Here is an 18378-nt window from a genome sequence, read left to right on the forward strand (position 1 = left end):
TAGCCAGTAAAAGTTAAAAGTCGTCAGGAAAATAAATACTCAAGTAAAGTACAGATATGTGAAAAATCTACTTAATTACAGTAGCGAAGTATTTCTACTTTGTTACTTCCCACCACTGGTAGTAGTAGTAGTGGTACAGTGGTCACATCACTGCATCCTCTTACATCCTCTACAGTGCTTGCGTGCGTGCGGACCTGCTGCAGCTGCTGTGAACGCGCTCTGCGCCTGCACTGTTCGTGACGTCAAACCAGCATGGCGGCCAAGGTGACTTCGGCATCGCTCCCTCAGCGGTGTCTCAACCTCTGCTTCTTCATACTCTCACGTCTTGTGTCGCGTTTTCCTCCGTCGGAACGATGGCCGCTGCTGTGTGACCCGGGGCCGGGGGTCGTGCGGGCAGCGGGGAGCCCGGAGAGCCGGTAGCATCCCCGCTGCTAGCCGCCGCCCCGCGGTAGCTCGCCGGCCTTGAGACTTCCACAACCTCGGAGTTAGCGGCGCGATGCTAAGCGGCTACCACACCCAGACCCGCCGCGATGGAGACTCTCACCTCCCCTGAACTCTCATCCTCTCACCGCCGCCTCCTCCTCTGTCGTCGTGTCGCAAGCTTCCATTCTAAAGCGTTACCGTGTCCTGACAGCGGTGTGTGTCCTCGTCCGGGGACAGTGGCTCCTGCTAGCCGGCTACACAGCTGTCAGTGGGAGCCTGTGGACACTCGTTCACTCACATCACGGGTCAGCTCATCAAGGACCTGAATCGTGGTGTTCGTGCACCGGGACGCGGTCGTTTGCTTTTCGTGTGCGTGTATTTCCTGTCGGGTTGTGTCCCCTTTCACCGCAGTGGACATGTCTCCTTGGACGTGTCAAGGAGACATTCACCCTCCTCTTCGCCGCAGAAAACGAGCTATAGCCGGCAGCGTCTTTCGTCTAAATACACAAACATTCGCTTTCACTCTGTCCCACAGTGTCGTGATTTTGTTTTGTATTGTGTTGTTTTAGGTGCAATCTACGAAACGTGGGGACCCGAGTGAGCTGAAGTCCATCTTCCAGAGGGTAAGATGGGACACGAATCTGTGTTTAATTCCTCTCTCCGTGTCGGGCTGTGTTTACACGTCTAAATGTCTTCACGTCTGTACACGTCCCGTATTTGTGAAACAGCCACATCTGTTCAAAACATCTGGTCCCAAGACTTCACTTGGAGAAGGATCTTGTGGGATTGTGTCATGGGCTTTAAATTAAAGCATTAGCCACAGTTAGAGGTCCAGCACAGACTGATGGAGTTAAATTAACCTCACAGTCAACCGGAGATGAACAGGTTTTTCAGTTGTTACATTTTTCTTTCTAGTAGAAGTTGAAGTGTAAACACAATTGTGGGTCTGACGTGTCAAGTCAGCTGTTTTGAACGCAGTGGTTGTTGTCATGACTGCTGAGGTTGAAATCATGACAGTCAGAGAATGTCAGTGCAGCTTAGACCTCTAATCTGAAGGCCCAGTGCTCAGGAGAGTGTGTCAGGTTTCTCTCCAGCACAGCACCAGCAAGGACGTGCTTACTCGTGCTCTGAAGGATCAGGGATCACCCTGTCGCTCTGGTGTGTAGACAATCGTACAAGCGCGCTGAAGCTTACTGCATTACCCTGACTTGTCATGGAGTAACTGCCATAAGAGGAGTGTTGGTTAATCTTCGCCTTTCTCCAAATGTCCTCTGCATGGCGGGGGAGAGACCAGCCTGCATGGTGTCACGTGGGCCAGCAGTTGTCGGTCAGCTGCTAAACACACACAGGTTAAATTGCTTTTACCAAAATATTGGCGCACGTGTCCCTACTCGTGCCTGTAACGCCACAACTGAGATCCATGACCTTGATATTTCCAGTTGCAGCATGAATCACCCGCCCAGTGAGGGAAAAGACCAATGACCTCGAAATGATGATGTTTATAGCCAAGACACTTTGACACAAATGTTTATCATTTGAAAGGAATCGTCAAGTGTATGAAGTGAAACTTGCACATATATGTTTGTGTAATGTTCTCAGCCTTTCACACCAGCTTTAAACAAGTAACAAAGAGCCTTCAGTATACAGAGAACTGCTGACCTCACTCAAACCCATGTTCTCTACACAGGCCTCTGAGCCAGCTCGGGCGCTGTGAGGGTTAACTAAGCTAACGTAAAATCATGCTTTTGAGATGGATTAACTCTTGGTCATGTTAGCGTTAGCATCAGTGAAGTGTCATGTGTCCATGTTAATGTTCGTTTTCTCTCTCTCTCCCTCAGTATGCCAGTGTCGCGGACAATGAAGGGGAGAGGTTCATGACCCCGGGAGACTTTGTCCAGAGATATCTAGGACTCCACACACAGATCCACCACAACCCCAAAACTGTGCAGCTCATCGCTGCAGTGGCTGACACCACAAAGGACGGGTGCGTACTGACACACACACACACACACACACACACACACACACACACACACACACACACACACAGCTTATCAACACCAATGTACACTTTATTGAGGCATGTCTGGAGATAAGATAAAACTCCCATTGAGTCCTATTCTTCTGACTGTTATTTAATTCATGCACAGAACTCTCAGTGAAAAGTAGACGTTTCATTCAGAAATAACACAATTCTTATAAATCAGATGTAGGTAATCTTATTGGCTGTCCGGCCTTTCAGTTAACACAAATGTTAAACAATAACGGTTTTCATTTTGTAATGTTATTGTAAATGATTCTGTCTGTTGGTTGAGAACTGGTTTCTCAACTGACCTTGTTTCACCTGATCTTGGCTTCTTTCCAAGTTTTGTGATGCGTTTGTGTTAAATCATTTTTAATTTGTCTTCCTTCCGTCTCGTGCACCGCCCCCTGTCCACAGGCTGATCTCATTCCAGGAGTTTCTTGCTTTTGAGTCGGTGTTGTGTGCGCCTGACGCTCTCTTCATCGTAGCCTACCAGCTGTTTGACAAGAATGGATCTGGATCTGTTTCCTTCGGTATGTGCCGTGGCTTTTTATAATTTCTTGCACGACCTTTGATTTACTGATGATGTCAGTGAACTCATAAAAAGGACAGTATAATTATGACACTGTATTTTGTGTTAAATATGTTTGCAGCGCCCTTTTTCTATTTCCTGCAGTGCAGTGTGAGGAATGAATTTCCTAATGTGACATTGTGAACCAGATTACTACTCAGTCTAAGTCCTGGACTTATATAATCACTCTCATGCACTGTGTCTACTTACTTTCTTATGTCAATCACAAAGCCTCATGGCATTAAAATTATTTAACACTATTATTGTTTATGAAATTTGTCTTGAAAATTAATCATTCTTTTGAACATGTATTTTTTGCTGCAGAAAATGTACGTGACATTTTCAGCCAGACCACCGTGCACCACCATATTCCCTTCAACTGGGAATGTGAGTTTATCCGTCTGCACTTTGGGCACGACAACAAGAAATGCCTCAGCTACCTCGAGTTCACCCAGTTCCTGCAGGTACACACACACACACACACACACACACACACACACACACACACACACACACACACACACACACACACACACACACACACACACACCAATCAGTATTACTGCACTCTCTCTTTCTCACACACTGAATGTTACTTTGACTTTATTTTTACAACCAAGTTCTGTGGTGTCATATTTTATTCAGGAGCTACAGTTGGAGCACGCACGCCAGGCATTTGCCCAGAAGGACAAAGGGAAGAATGGCGTCATCTCTTCCATGGACTTCAGTGACATTATGGCCACCATCAGGCACCACGTGCTCACCCCCTTTGTGGAGGAGAACCTTGTCTCAGTGAGTGTTTGTGTCAGTGAGCGGCTGACTGACAGTTTTTTCTATAATGTCACACTATGGCCACAGTGAATATCCATCTTTGATTGACAGTAGTGTTTTCAGTGGGCTACAGTATCTCCCATAAGTTTTGACGGCAAATTTATGTTTTTAATCGAAGGTTACAAAAAATGTCACACTCAGTAAATGTTAATTGTCCGACACTTCCTATTTGAGGTTCTAAGCCCTAAAGGACATTATGGACCAAGTTCAGGCAACAATCAAAAATATCTCGGTATAATATGAGAGTTAAAATAAAGGAGTGAAGTTTCTCCTTAGCCATTGCAATACATAAAAGACATGAAAGTTATTTTTTAATTGATATTTGCAACTGCACATCTTTGCTTTCTCATTTGGGGATTTAATAAGTAAACCTTTTGTATAAAGTACCTGATGTGTTACTGTCTCTCTCCTACCAGGCCGCCGGTGGAAGCACCTCTCACATGGTCAGTTTTTCATACTTCAACGCTTTCAACTCCCTCCTGAACAACATGGAGCTGATCCGTAAAATCTACAGCACACTGGCTGGCACGCGGAAGGACACGCTCGCGACCAAAGGTGCACACATCGTCATGTTCCAGTGTTTCTGTTTGTTTGCTCTTCAGCTGATATGTTTTCATGAGTGTCAGGAATATTCACGTGGAGGGTAATTTCCTCTTATCTCTCTCTTTCTCCCTGCAGAAGAGTTTGTTCATGCTGCCAACAAGTTTGGTCAAATCACTCCGATGGAAATTGACATTCTGTACCAGTTGTCAGGCCTGCACTCCCCCTCTGGGTAAATGTTTACTGATCAGTTTGAACAGATATTCACTGTTCACTCTTATGATCTACCTGCACCTGCAAACATGTCAGTAATGTTACTAACAGGGGAATAAATAACTGTGTCTCAGGCGCCTGAACCTCGCTGACATTGAGAGGATAACTCCATTAGAGGAAGGATGTCTGCCACACCACCTGGTTGAAAGTCAGAAACAGGTAGGATGCTTGTAACTCCTAATTCATAATTATGTTAGTCTCTTAAATGTCCTTAAAAAGCAAATCTATTTGCTCTTTATGACACATTATTTTATTCACATCCCAAATGCAGGAATCAGTCTCGTCTTACCATCGTCAGAATCATCTATAATTGCATTGTTTTCTCTTGTTCTTTTGTATTTCAGCAGACCCATGGGGACGGCTCCAGGCCTGTTTATCTTCAGGTTGCAGAGTCAGCCTACAGGTTTATGCTGGGCTCCATCGCTGGAGGTGAGTTGCACCATGAGCCTGAGACAAGTCTCTGTCTGATGAGCACACAGCAGCATCCAGTATGTGAATTTGATGAATTAAATTTAGTCTGAGTTGTGTGTGTGTGTCTGCATAGCCACGGGAGCGACGGCGGTGTACCCCATCGACTTGGTGAAGACTCGCATGCAGAACCAGAGGTCCACAGGATCCTTTGTCGGGGAGCTGATGTACAAGAACAGCTTTGACTGCGCTAAGAAGGTGCTCCGCTACGAGGGTTTATTTGGCTTCTACAGAGGTAGGACATGTTAGGAGACTGCACCTGTGTCATGTTAGGGTTCAAGGCTCCGGTCTTTTATTTATTCATTCAGCTCAGCTTCGTTATTCCAAATGTTTGAGTTAATATTCCTCGCGGTTAAAGCCTTTATCATTATATTATTAATTGTATGGCGTGTCCCTCTTGTAAACTATACACTTTCTCAGCTAAAGCATTTTTTCCGTGCTTGGCTCCTTTTTACCACTGAGCCAAATATATGATGCTGTGTATTTTAACATTAATATTTGTTTATGTTTGTTGTGGAAGTGATGCAGTGTCCTTTGTCTAAAAATTGCAGCATTTTGTTTCTGCATTACGCAAAAATAATATTCTATCACATTAGCATGCATTTTTCTACAGCTGCAAATGTTCAGAGGAAGTGAGTGACAGAAATCTCTTAAAAATACAGAACAGAAGAGCTCTGCTAGTGACAGAAATCATCTCAGAAGATGATTCTATCAGCCTCAGTGAATTGGGTCGCGCAACTAGACTGTGAGACAGAAAATGAGTCTCTTGGCTCCCAGGTCATGTTCATAAACTCTCCTCCTCGCACACTTGACATCCTCTGACATTCCATGTTATCATTTCCTTTCGATTGCTCATTTCTTGTTCCTGTCTCTTCAGTATTACCATTGAAATGAGATCCTCATGTCACCTGTTCCCCTCGATATCCCACAGGTCTGGTCCCTCAGCTGATAGGTGTGGCACCTGAGAAGGCCATCAAACTCACTGTGAGTACAACTCTGCACAATAATGACCCCCGTCCACTCACTTTGCATACACATTCGCTATGTTACGTTACTTTTAATTATAGCACTTTTTACTTAGATGTTTTCTGTTTGTCTTATCTGTACATTTACGCTTCTTTTATTTCTGTAAAGCACATTGAATAACCTGTGTTAACCTCTATGATAACGCTGTATACCAATTGATTTGCCTTGAATCATTAGAATTGTATTATTATGAAAGTCATTGCAAATTGACAGAAGCCAAAATGAACCTAAAGTCTTTGGTGTGATGCTTCTTTTGGTTTGTGTCTCACAGGTGAACGACTTTGTGAGAGACAAGTTCACTGACAAAGACAAAGGCATTGCTTTCGTGGCTGAGGTCCTGGCCGGTGGCTGTGTAAGTACCAGTTTCCACACTGTTTTTGTTTGTAAATGCATAAATGAACCGTAGATGAGATAAAAATTTAACTTTTTGCGTCGTAACTCGTGAGTGAAACCTCCATGTGTGTTATTAACCTGCTTGCAGAGTTCCAAATAATGTCACTAACATCGGACTGAAATATGAAACTGTTCCCCGAGTGATGGTCTCACTGTCAATGCAAAATGTTTTTTGTTTCTTGTTTTTGTTTTCGATAGCGTTGTTCATCCTTACACACATTGGCCCGGCACTGCTTACCATCCGAGGAAATGGAAAAGTAAATGAGTGATCAGGATTTTAATTTTGTACTTTTGATACGTGTCTTGAGCAAGACTTGGCTTCCATACCTCAGCTGCGTATATGTGACATGCAGGAGAAGTGATGTGCGTTGTTTTGTAATGAAGTCTGTAAATAAGTTGCTCTTCTCCTCGTGTCTTCAGGCTGGAGGCTCTCAGGTGATCTTTACCAACCCTCTGGAGATCGTGAAGATTCGCCTGCAGGTGGCAGGTGAGATCACCACGGGACCCCGAGTCAGTGCAGTCAGCGTGGTCCGTGACCTTGGTTTCTTCGGCCTTTACAAGGTACTGGACCCTGGTTTTAATTCACTGATATTCACTCTTCTCTCTGCCTCAGTCTTTCAATCTTACTCTACAAGCACAGTCCATTACATATGTCTTTATTTTGTTTGTGTGTCCAGGGTGCTAAAGCGTGTTTCATGAGAGACATCCCGTTCTCAGCCATCTACTTCCCGGCGTATGCACACCTCAAGACCATGTTCGCCGACGACCAGGGCCGGCTGGGGGCTCTGCAGCTTCTCACAGCCGGAGCCATCGCAGGTAATTTGAGATTGTGACCCAGAAGAGAAGCCGTCAATTAGAACGTGATCCAGTGAATCATCGGCATGTAATCTTGTAAATTCTCATCCTTTTTTCTTTTGAAATTCATTTCCCAGGTATCCCTGCTGCCTCCCTTGTGACGCCTGCTGACGTTATCAAGACCCGTCTGCAAGTGGCAGCCAGGGCAGGACAGACGTCTTACACCGGAGTCATAGACTGCTTCACCAAGATCATGAAAGAGGAGGGTTTCAGGGCGTTGTGGAAGGGAGCTGGAGGTGTGTGTCTGTTTGTGTGTTCACCTGCAGGCAGTAGCACAATGTATCTCTGAATATTGTTGCATTGAAACCACGCTGACTTGTTTGTCTGCTTTCCTTTTCTCCAGCTCGTATGTGCCGGTCCTCTCCTCAGTTTGGTGTGACTCTGGTGACTTATGAGTTTTTGCAGCGGTGGTTCTATGTCGACTTCGGAGGACAGTAAGTTCATACACAGACAGGAAGCGTAACTCTTAAAATTTTAAATGCCTTTTCTTATTTCTTTTGGACTTGCCTGAAAATACATATGACTTATGTCATAATATACATTTATTTATAAATACTTAAAGTCACATTGTCCTCCTCTCCTCCCCACAGTCGTCCGGCAGGATCTGAGCCCACACCCAGGTCTCGCATCTCCGAGCTTCCTCCCATCAACGCAGACCACGTGGGGGGCTACCGCCTGGCTGCAGCCACCTTCGCAGGGGTGGAGAACAAATTTGGCCTCCACCTCCCCAAGTTCAAGTCCTCTGGCGTGGTGTCCATACATCACCCAGAGCCAGTTGCTGTCACGCCAGCTCAGGCCCCGTAGACTCCATATCATTCTGCTATCTCTCTTCCCTCTACCAGGAGCCAGAAACTTAGATACACAAACAAAACAAACAACAGTTAACAGGCACTCCCCAAATAGGGGCCATAAAGTTAGGAAAAAACAACAACAGCAGCCCGTCTACTCTCTCCAGGGTGAAGGTGTGATCCACTGGTCCCACAGTTGCCAGTTATAGAGGCAGACAGACGGAACCAGAGCGCTGACTGTGTTGTATCTCGAGTGCCTGCTCGCTCCTGGCCTCTTCATCCTTTGTGTTCCTTCTCTCCAGCATTTGTATAAAATTGACTCTTGCACTCCTCTCTCTCTCATGAGTAGCTGATATGATTTGTATTTTGTTTTCTGTCTCATACTCAGTTTGAGTAGCGCTTCTCATTTTGAACAGCGGGCATAGAAATGATTAGATTGGTCAGCACAGTGTTTGGGCGTCGCCATCGCTCGCGATCCAGTCCTCAAACAGGAGGTTACGTACTGTACATATTGTATAACTGCAACAAATATAATGTTACGAGACAGAGGTCCAGTTGTAACATTCAGTTGGAATGATTATACAGTAACTGTAATGTTAATGGCAACGTGGGGCCTCTGGTCCTGGTCTCTTGAGAATCGCTCTTACTGATGTACAAAGGTTTTCGATTGTGTTTTCTTGGCGAAACAAGAATGGCGAGCAGAGAATTAGGAAATAATAAATTAAGTGTATCTCAATTCAGTCATTGTATTTTATTGAAATAAATCATCCATATGGGTTTAATTTTACCTCGAAGTCTTGAGTTTTATTCCAATGGAAAAGTGAATCATCTGTAACAGGGAAGAACACGGTACAACAATTCTGTCCTGTTGTAACAAACATGGTGGCTACAGTGCAATTTTCTCATTTTATATATTGAAGCAAAATTAGTTTTTCCAGCCTGGTGAAGTTGGACTTCTGCATCATGAAGAAAAATTGGATAGAGAAAAAGTATGAATTATTTTCCATCCTCATCTTTTCCAACTTAATTCAGATCTTAATTTAGTTTATTTAAACCCTCTCAATGAGTACATGTCAGGAAACAGTTCTTACTACTTGGACAGGTACAGAGTAGAAAACAACCTTTGGTACAGAAAAAAACACTTTAACTGTACTAGTGTCAATAAATTCAAGGCAAGTATAGTAATGAACTTTAACTGGTAAAAGCTTTTAGGAATGTACTACTCAAGCTTTGAGTACAAAGCAGCATTTTTAAACAAAACACAAAATTTAAATAAGTGCCACCATTGGAATAAATAATAAATATTGTAGTGGTTAAAATGTAAGTGACACACTTCCGCACAGGCCACAAAAGTGTCTGTTTAAGCACATGATCCGGTTGTAGTCATCAAATTAAAGTGCTGCTGAGGATACAGAGGAAATGATACTGATATGTCAGCGTTTTCTTTTTCTTTTGCTCCCCTGAAAACACTCCCAACGCCCACCGTGTGCACAAGTGTGTCCTGAAAATATTAAAACATGTAAAAACACTAAAATGGTACTAAAAAGGTGCAGGTACAAAGGTTTGCATATTTTAAAAAAAGGACTGAGTTGGTTGAGGCTTCAGGACAGGAGCAGATTCTGGAGCACCGAGGATGAAATCAAAGCTAGAAGTGTAGAGAGTGGACAGCCACTGGTCCATCCTGGTTCTCACTTCCCTGTGTTCGTCTCAATCACCTGACTTACTGTACCCTGCTACATGTGACATTCTTCGTATCTACAAATGTTCTCTTGAGGACATTTAAAAACATATCTAATACTGTCTTTTCTATCCGTTCTAGCTCTGCACCTCTCCTCGGGCCAGTTCATGTAGTAGTGGGTGGAAAAGGTGGGAGCCACAGAGGAGAGAGCAGCTCCTCTTGGCAGTGTGTGTGCCATAAGTAACCGGGGCCGGTCGCACCAGCTGGTCTCACATCTGGTGTGAAGCTAAGTCGCTGTTCGGAGTCTGACCTCACAGTTACACCAGTTGCACTATCTAGATTTTAAATCTTCTTCTCATCAGGACCTGTTGCAAATATTACACCTGGTCAGGAGCAGTCAAACTCTAAACCAGCAGACGAAGAAGCAGTAGTGAAGTAGTCGGCTTCTCAGTGATCTGAGCAAGACTCATTCTCCTGCTCTCCCAGAGCTGGTGGGTGGTGTGTGAAAACATCTGTTTACCGTTTATAGCGCTCTCTCTCTCTCTCTCTCTCTCATTGACTGTCCCCTTGTTTCCCTGAGTGACAAACAAGGTTTAGGATTGTGTTTGGTCTTTTGATAGGTCTATGATCTCTGCTCCATTTCATTTGCTCCATTAAAGGTTCAGTGTGTAAGATTTAGGTGAAGGGAATCTATTTAAAATAATTCTAGTGATATTTTCACTAGTGCGTTTCATTAAATTGTACAAGTTATTTGGGCCTTTTATATTTACATCGGGCGCGGGTCCTCTCCACGGAGGCCGCCATGTTTTTTACAGTAGTCCAAACTGGACAAACTAAACATCCTTGGAGTTGTTATGACAATTGAAGGTTACCACAGGTTCTCTTCCATGTTTGGAAGGGGAATGTGAGACTTCACCACTAGATGTCACTAGATTCTACACACGGAACCTTTGAATTTATTTTATATTAGTAAGCTACTGCTAATAATGATAGCAACAACTGTTTGATATATAAATGCAAAATAAGCCAGTTGGGCTGTCAGCGTTAATTGTCTATCAGCAGAAAAGTGGGTATTCACATGACTGCGCATCGCTAAGACCGGGCGTAGTTAAGACTAAGTCTTATGTTCAGTTGGTGCAACTGAACTTAAATCCATAACAAAGACTGACAAAGACCAATTGGTGCAACAGGCCCCTGAAGTGGAATTAATGAGCAGTTGTTAGTGAGGTGGGGTGAACATTATCAGACATTGGCCAGTTCCTCAGCTTCATCTCTGTTCTCATTGATCTCAGCCAGCGTCCTGACAAAGCGCGTCCACTCGTCAGCCTTTGGAACGCAGATTTGCTGCAGAAACACAAGGACAACGCACCAGCAGTGTGTCAAAGAGAGAACAAAGACAGGAACAAATAATGCAGTGAAGATGTGCACTTGAGTTCACATTTTACGTTCATATGATTATGACACATTTGGCTGTATTTGGATTTTCTTTTTATTTATAGTTATTTCTAAGTTATAATTTGATAAGTTAATGCTTACACTGTAAAATATCAAGCCTCAATTACAGCCATGTTTCTTCAAAAATACTTATTATCTCAAAAGGGTATCAGAATTTTGTACACCACTATCAGTATCTGCATTGGCCCCAAAAACTCCATATTGGTCGAGCTTTAGCTTGTGTAGCACTGGCTGAATTTACAAAAAACAAATAGTAAAAAGGCTGTGACATCTCACCTCTCCTACGTCGTAGACCCGCACCTGTCCGTCCGAGTCCCCAGTGGCGATCTCTTTTCCAGAGTGAGCCCATTTCACACGGTTCAGAGCTGGAGACCCCTCCACACACACACTGGCGGTGGGAACCTAGAAAACACACATCAACTTACAAGAAAGAAGATTCATGGAAGGTCCCGAGTGATTCCATTCGACGATGCTTTCAAAAAGCTTATGAAACTATTTAGAAGTTTTTGCAAAAAATTGTAAGATTCATCTTTCCTTTAACTCATTTTGGAATTACGGCAACTCACTTTCTTGCCCAGAGTTAGTTGAAAAGACTGAAATTACTCTAATGGTGCCAGAAAATAAATATTTCATACTATTACAGTCTAATTTTTAAAGATTGGACAAAATTTAACAAGTTTATTAGTCAGCTTTAGTAGTTCTAGTACATGCATTATATTGCCAGGGTGACTGTTTATACATGCCTCCAGTCTTTAAGGGGGAAATTAAGGTCTTGAGCTTCAGTGTGTGTGTTTGCATACTTCAGTGTCATTGTTGAGGTTCCACAGGTCCAGACGTCCGGCAAGGTCCACACAGGCAAACAGAGCCGGGTGTGTTGGAGACCACATCGCATCATAGACGTAGTCACAGCTGTCCTCGAATGAGTACAGTGGACGGGTACTCTGTAAGGAGGAGAAGAGGGAGCAATGGATTCAAGCTAAGGAACGTAGCTAATGGTGCTTCTAATAGAAGTGTGTGAGTGTGTGTCTCACCTTGGTGCTCCAGAGTTTGACGGTCCAATCAAAAGAGGAGGAGATGAAGAGATGAGAGAAGTCAACTGGTCCACCAGCGCTGTGGCAGCTCAGCCCAGTCACTGGACCATGGTGGCCTTCAAACACCTCAGTGATACCTGCCTTACTGTAACACACATAGATGACACAGAAGATTACGGTAACACACATAAGACAAAGAAGATCACTGTAACACACATTTCAGATATTGTGACGAACACAACTTATTACTGTCTTTCCTCAAAAGGCTTTTCCCGTTACTTTTAGGAAGTCTCAGTGTTTCTTCAACATGCAAACAGGAATCTGATGTTAGAATGACCTCTCACCTCCCGTGTCGACAGGCGGTGTAGACGGAGCCGTCCTCGCTACCCACCACAAAGTTGTTCACGTCTCCCAGAGGGAAGGCCATGGAGGTAACAGCCACTGCCTTGCTCTGTTTGAACACCAGCTCCAGACTGTCCTGCAGGGAGAAAAGAAAATCACACAACCTCAGACTCCCTGACATTTAACAACAGCGTGTGCACAATCATCCGTGCACATTCATCACACCTGCGGCTGTGAGAGCATGTCAAGGCTCCAAGAGCACATCTTTCCATCAGTGGAAATGCTGATCAGGTTGTTGGCGTTCTGGGTTCCCACCACGTTCACACAGTAGACTGGGTGCTGAACACAACAGAGCACAGCAACATAAACATCATCCAAAGAGAACAACTGACTAAATACTGGCTGAAAAACCAAAAAGGTGCGTGAGCTGTGGTGCTTTACTGTGTGAGCAGCTGCAGACAGGGGGGTTCTCTGGACAGGGGTGCGCTTGTTGCTCCTGTTGTCCCACAGGACAATCTGTCCCGAATACGTCCCACCCACCACCAGGTTGGGGTGAAACTTTGCAAATCCAGCTGACATCACCTCTGACTGCAGAAAGAAAAAAAATATAATTTGAATCTATCTACTGCTGTCTTAATGTTTGGTTTTCTAAAGCAAAAAAAAGGATTTTTCAAAGGTCCACTGTGTAGGATTTTATATAATAGTCATAATTATGTTTTCATTTGTGTATAATCAGCTAAAAATAAGAAACGTTTTTTTGTTGTTATTACCTTACAAAAAGCTCTCTATATCTACATCAGAAGCGGATCCTCTACCAGAGTCTGTTTTGTTGCGTGTTTCTACAGTAGCCCTAAGAGGACAAACCAAATACTGGCTCCCAAGATGGCCTCTGCTGTTTTTACATTACCCGAAGGAAGCCTTAGCCTCTCCAACATACCTTGAAATAGAATTTGAGGTGATATTGTTGTAATATTAAGCTTCACTACTAGATATCACTAAGTCCTACATACTCACACTCTCACTCTAAGGTAATAAATTAAAGAAAATGAGTTGCTTGCAGAGCAACAGCATGGGAGTTCTTCCCTCACCTGGCAGTGGAAGATGTACTCTGGTGTATCCTTCTTGTACTTCATGTTCCAGACCAGTGCCACTCCGTCAGGCTCATGAGGAGCATCCTCATTGTTGTTGTATGAGGCCAGGAGCAGTTCTGGGTACTGGGAGGAACATAGCAGCCAATATTAGAAGCAGTGGAGCAAAGCAAGAATCTTTAAAAAGGGCTTTAAAAAACACAAATGAATCAATGCAGACTCTCTGCGACTGGTTCTTTTCTTAAAAGCTTGAATTTCTCTGTGGGGATCAATGACAAACACCTCATACCTGAGGGGACCAGTCAAGACAGGTGACCACTCGGTTTTTAGTCCAACGCTCATCTGCAAACTGTCTGTTCAGAACCAGCTTTGCACCTGCCTGCAGGTCACTGAAAAAGACGGAGAAAAATGAGTACTTACACCACCTATCTATCTTTCCATCACCTTTTCTCTAGTTACAGCATTTACACTAAGGTTTGTTAATTTGCCTCACCCCTCCTTATCCTCCAGATCTCTGCCACTGTAGTCGAAGCAGACGTCCACGTGCTCAGCCAGAGCTCTCTCAACAATTCTGCTGCCTCGCTCGAAAAACGACAGGAACTCCTCTGAGTGCAGGAGCTGCAGCTTCTCTTCTTCAGTCAGCTCCTTGGGAGTTTCTATACAAAGATTGTTCAGTATTCAAAGAGGAAAAAACATTACAAAAAAGATCTTCACTTTTGTTATGATACTGTAACGAATCTAGTGGATAAAAATGAACTCAAAAGTTGGATAATGTAAGCTGAAACCACTTGTTTCCAGTAATCAGCATTATTAAAAAGCATTTCCTGTTATTGTTATTAACATGTTACAAACTTAAGTCCTTACCCTCATCCTGCTGTTCACCCTGTTCATCTTTCTCTTCGTTGTTGTCGTCTACTGGAGGAGCAGTTGTTGTCTCCTCATCCTCTTCCTCATCTGGAAAACACACAAACACGCGCCCTTCCATTTCGTTTTCACAAAAGAGGTTGGAGAAAAGGTCAGGTTGGTTTGTGTCTCTGTTTTTTTACCTGCTTTTTGATCAGCATGTGACAAAGCCTCAGTGGGTGTCTGCGTCTCTTTGCAGTAAGACACCATTTCCTTCGGGACAAAGTCCACCTGGGTCAATTTGGACATGCCCAGCCTCACAGCTCCACGTCTGCACATACACACAGACACACACACACACATAAAACCACAGTGGACATAAGCTAACACATACACAGGATTGTGATAGAGTGGAACTGAATGCAACGTTTACATGAAGTAACAGAAATAGTGATGCACAGAGATAATATTAACACATTTGGACAAATCTAAAATGACACCACAAAAACTGATTAAGGCTGGAACACAAGCTAAAGGAGAGAGGAGGAGCAGTACCCCATCAGCTCAGAGTCGGAGTGCAGTTGCAGAGTAGAGGGGTCAGGATCCCAATGCAATGTCCTTATACAGCCAAACCACCACATGGTATTAATAAGAAGAAAGACGGGACAGAGAAAAAGAAGGAAGAAAACAAGGGGGATGAAAGCAAATGCAGAAAGTGGGCAAAAGGTGAGCCAAATAAGAAATGTGAGAGATTGGAAAGACAGAGAAGAGGGAGAGAAAGGAGGACAGGGAGAGAAGAAGTAGAACGGAGTGCATGTTAATAAAGACAAATCAGCGTGCTGGTGAAAAGGCAAAGAGGAGACACGTCAGAATTCATCAAGTGTATTTACAATGTTAACACACACACTTAGCATGCAAAACCAACTCTACATCACAGAAAAATTAGATAAAACGACCCAGCGCTCTCTGTCACAAGCACACAAACCTTGGTCCTGCGTTTCCGTCCCCAGAATCTTGGCTTCCTGCGTCACTGCCCACTGATTTGTTGGAGGGAGACATGGGGGCAGGGACTAGGTAGTGAAACAGACATGTATCTTCTGTTACTACCCTCAGGGGCTGAGCTGTGAGTGCGTGTGTGTTTGTGAGTGTGTGAGTCGATGAATGGGTGAGTGGGTGAGTGGGTGAGTGAGTGAGTGAGTGAGTGAGTGAGTGAGTGAGTGAGTGAGTGAGTGAGTGAGTGAGTGAGTGAGTGAGTGAGGGAGTGAGTGAGGTATGAAAAGAGTGTGTGGACGAGTGAGTGAGTGAGTGAATGAGGTTGCATGCAGTAAGGAGGACAAAACACAAAAGGACAGAAAAAGGGGAGAGAAGAGAGAATGAAAATAAATGGCAGGCGTCATGCGCAAAAACAGTTGTGAAGCATGTTGAGGTATGTTGGGAAGACAGGGGGGAGAAAGCAGAGTGCATGTGATCAAGCCAGACCACAAAGTTAGAGGTGACATTTATAAACGCTGCAACTCCATCAAGCAAACAACCAGAAAATAATGGGAGATAAGTGGGGTGAGGGACAAAAATAGAGGCAGGCTGGCAGTGTGTGTGTGTTTGTGTGTGTGTTTACCATGGGGTATGTCAGGAGTGATGCCAACACTCTGCAGGAGCGCCTCCGCCTCCCTCCTCTTCCTCTCCAGGTCAGAGTCTTCATGGCTGCCTCCACCTTCCGCTCCGCGCTTTGCATCTCCCTACAGGGAAACAGAACGTAGTCAACCTCTCCTCAGCATGAAAACACATCAGACATTTTACAGTAACTGAACACTGTCAAGCTGAATTCAATTAAAAGGAGTTGAAATGAAACATACATCCTTCTTTTTCTTCTCCTCTTCTTTTCTCTTTTTCTCCTCTCGAATCTGGGCGATCCGTTGTTTCTTCCTCTCCAGCTCAGCCTTCAGCTCACTCTTGTCGGACATACTGCAGGAGAATTTAAATGGGCCAGTGAAAAATAACTAAAAGCTACCTAGCCTAGAAACTATCCTTTACATTTTAAGTAAAAATACTAAGCAGTCTGTTCTCAGATTCTCAAATGTGAGGATTTGACTCTTGCTACTTCCCTTTGTCTTATACATTAGTAAACTAACTCTCTTTGGGTTTTGGACTGTTGCTTTTTAGATTTCGTAATAGTTTTATTTATTTCCAAAATAAATAAAAAATACTTGATACATAAATTCTGAGGGAACGTGAAGGAGAATTGTCTAAAAACCTCCAGGAGCTTGAAAAGAGACTTTCTACAAGCTGAAAACTACAGGAAATAGGTAAACAACAGTTTATCCCATAAAACCTGATCCATTAAATAATTAAGATAACTCACACGCACGTGAAAAACACATCACTAATTCATGCAAGTGTATACAGACACATGAGCAGAATAGGAACACACGCTCACCATTTGGACAACAAGAACAACACACTATACACAAATTATATATATATATTTATAGGACAAAGTAAAACATTGATCCGACCAAACTTTTATAGACAGTTCACATGGAAATTATTGGTTGGACAGTGGGAGGAATTTAATTCAATAACGTTGATAATTTGAACTCTTCCCTATTTAAAAGGCATTTTATATTTTAAAGCCTCAATATATCTGTTGCTGTCTTATCTGAAACATCTAGAAACTAGATTCTTGGTATATTACGGCAGAGATTTATTCATTCTTTTCGACCTGTTTTATTTCAGAGCCACTGCATGATGCATCAACATAAACAAACAGCCCCAGAAAAGGTCATTTGGACAGGAAAGCTTTGCTCCTATTAAAAAAAAAAAAAAATCATCTTTTCCAGTGTGCAGACTTCACATGAGATAGATAAGAGCAACACACCCTGCAGCAGCAGATCACACTGGAAACATGTGAACCACAGACCAGCTGTTCACAACAATGATCTCTTTATCTGCTCTCTGCACAAAGTCAGGGCCTTGAACCACTGAGCTGGTGTATTAGATAAAAAAACATCCATGCTAAACGAAGATGAAAGCCTAAATGATGCTTTTATCCTAAATGATATACACTTTAGATCGTTGTGTTGAATCTTCTTCATGCCTTTATATTAGAAGTCAGAGGTCACAGTGTTATTAAGGATAGTGTAGACATGACAACAGATACACACTGGTTATATTCATGTGCTGATCCTGTCTGGGTGGCGAGTGTCCACAACACTGAGACAACTGAGACACTCCACGTCTCCACCCACTGTCAGGACTGTAGGAAAACACAGCACCTCACATTCCCTCTATTGGCTCCACGGCGGCTTTATGTTGTCAATTGTTTACACTCAGTCTGGGATCTGTCAAACATTGGTTATAATCTAATTACTCCTCTGTCGGCTAGATGCTAAGCTGGCTAGCTGTGTTAGCATGCTAATCTCCATGGCAGGAGGAGGAGGCCCGTCTCCTACAATGAGCGGACGTAACGGAAACACCGGAGAGCAACGCCCGAGTCTTTCTGTCCCGCCGTCCCCGGGTGTGTCTGAAGGACACACGGCTGTGGACGTGGACAGAGACATACCTAGTGCCGGGTGTCGGGTGCCGGGTGTCGGACGGGAAGAAGACGAGAGGACGACAGCTTACAGAACGACAGGGATGATGGAGGTGAAGAGTGATGATGCTGGAAGAGAGGGAGCCGCTGCAGTGCTCTTCTTCAGCGCTCAGCCCGAACACCAGCAGGAGTATTACCGACCTCTGGCGGCTCGAGCTGGA

The 18378-nt window shown here is 43.8% G+C and overlaps 2 protein-coding genes across 2 annotated transcripts; one reads left to right on the forward strand and one right to left on the reverse strand.

Annotated features, from left to right (window-relative positions):
- The first annotated feature begins 246 nt into the window (after window positions 1-246).
- Window positions 247-8978, forward strand: LOC133018030 (electrogenic aspartate/glutamate antiporter SLC25A12, mitochondrial-like). Its single transcript, XM_061084308.1, has 18 exons — window positions 247-264; window positions 993-1046; window positions 2262-2407; window positions 2864-2979; window positions 3342-3481; window positions 3663-3809; window positions 4265-4403; window positions 4527-4620; window positions 4736-4820; window positions 5006-5090; window positions 5206-5364; window positions 6061-6113; window positions 6427-6507; window positions 6969-7109; window positions 7226-7364; window positions 7481-7639; window positions 7747-7837; window positions 7994-8978. The coding sequence occupies exons 1-18, from the start codon at window positions 253-255 to the stop codon at window positions 8205-8207; spliced, it is 2055 nt and encodes a 684-aa protein (XP_060940291.1). The 5' UTR covers window positions 247-252; the 3' UTR covers window positions 8208-8978.
- On the reverse strand, window positions 8934-18291 carry LOC133018031 (dynein, cytoplasmic 1, intermediate chain 2a-like). Its single transcript, XM_061084309.1, has 16 exons — window positions 18188-18291; window positions 16482-16590; window positions 16244-16364; window positions 15614-15698; window positions 14832-14959; window positions 14650-14739; window positions 14279-14441; window positions 14075-14174; window positions 13786-13911; window positions 13139-13285; window positions 12923-13036; window positions 12700-12833; window positions 12356-12500; window positions 12125-12265; window positions 11601-11726; window positions 8934-11213 (listed from the first exon to the last, which is right to left on the reverse strand). The coding sequence occupies exons 2-16, from the start codon at window positions 16587-16589 to the stop codon at window positions 11112-11114; spliced, it is 1830 nt and encodes a 609-aa protein (XP_060940292.1). The 5' UTR covers window position 16590; window positions 18188-18291; the 3' UTR covers window positions 8934-11111.
- Between the last annotated feature and the right edge of the window lie 87 nt (window positions 18292-18378).

The sequence above is a fragment of the Limanda limanda genome, chromosome 13 (assembly GCF_963576545.1).
Source record: "Limanda limanda chromosome 13, fLimLim1.1, whole genome shotgun sequence".
Lineage (NCBI taxonomy): Eukaryota > Metazoa > Chordata > Actinopteri > Pleuronectiformes > Pleuronectidae > Limanda > Limanda limanda.

What these genes read in the sequence shown, in the direction of transcription:
- LOC133018030 (XM_061084308.1), top strand. An exon ending in GGACACGCTCGCGACCAAAG is followed by an intron (nt 4,404 to 4,526) that starts GTGCACACATCG and finishes TTCTCCCTGCAG; the next exon opens with AAGAGTTTGTTCATGCTGCC. An exon ending in AGGTCCTGGCCGGTGGCTGT is followed by an intron (nt 6,508 to 6,968) that starts GTAAGTACCAGT and finishes TCGTGTCTTCAG; the next exon opens with GCTGGAGGCTCTCAGGTGAT.
- LOC133018031 (XM_061084309.1), bottom strand. Translation starts at nt 16,589, where the DNA reads ATGTCCGACAAGAGTGAGCTGAAGGCTGAGCTGGAGAGGAAGAAACAA. An exon ending in AGGAGAAGAAAAAGAAGGAT is followed by an intron (nt 16,365 to 16,481) that starts GTATGTTTCATT and finishes GTTTCCCTGTAG; the next exon opens with GGAGATGCAAAGCGCGGAGC. An exon ending in GATCTGGAGGATAAGGAGGG is followed by an intron (nt 14,175 to 14,278) that starts GTGAGGCAAATT and finishes CGTCTTTTTCAG; the next exon opens with TGACCTGCAGGCAGGTGCAA.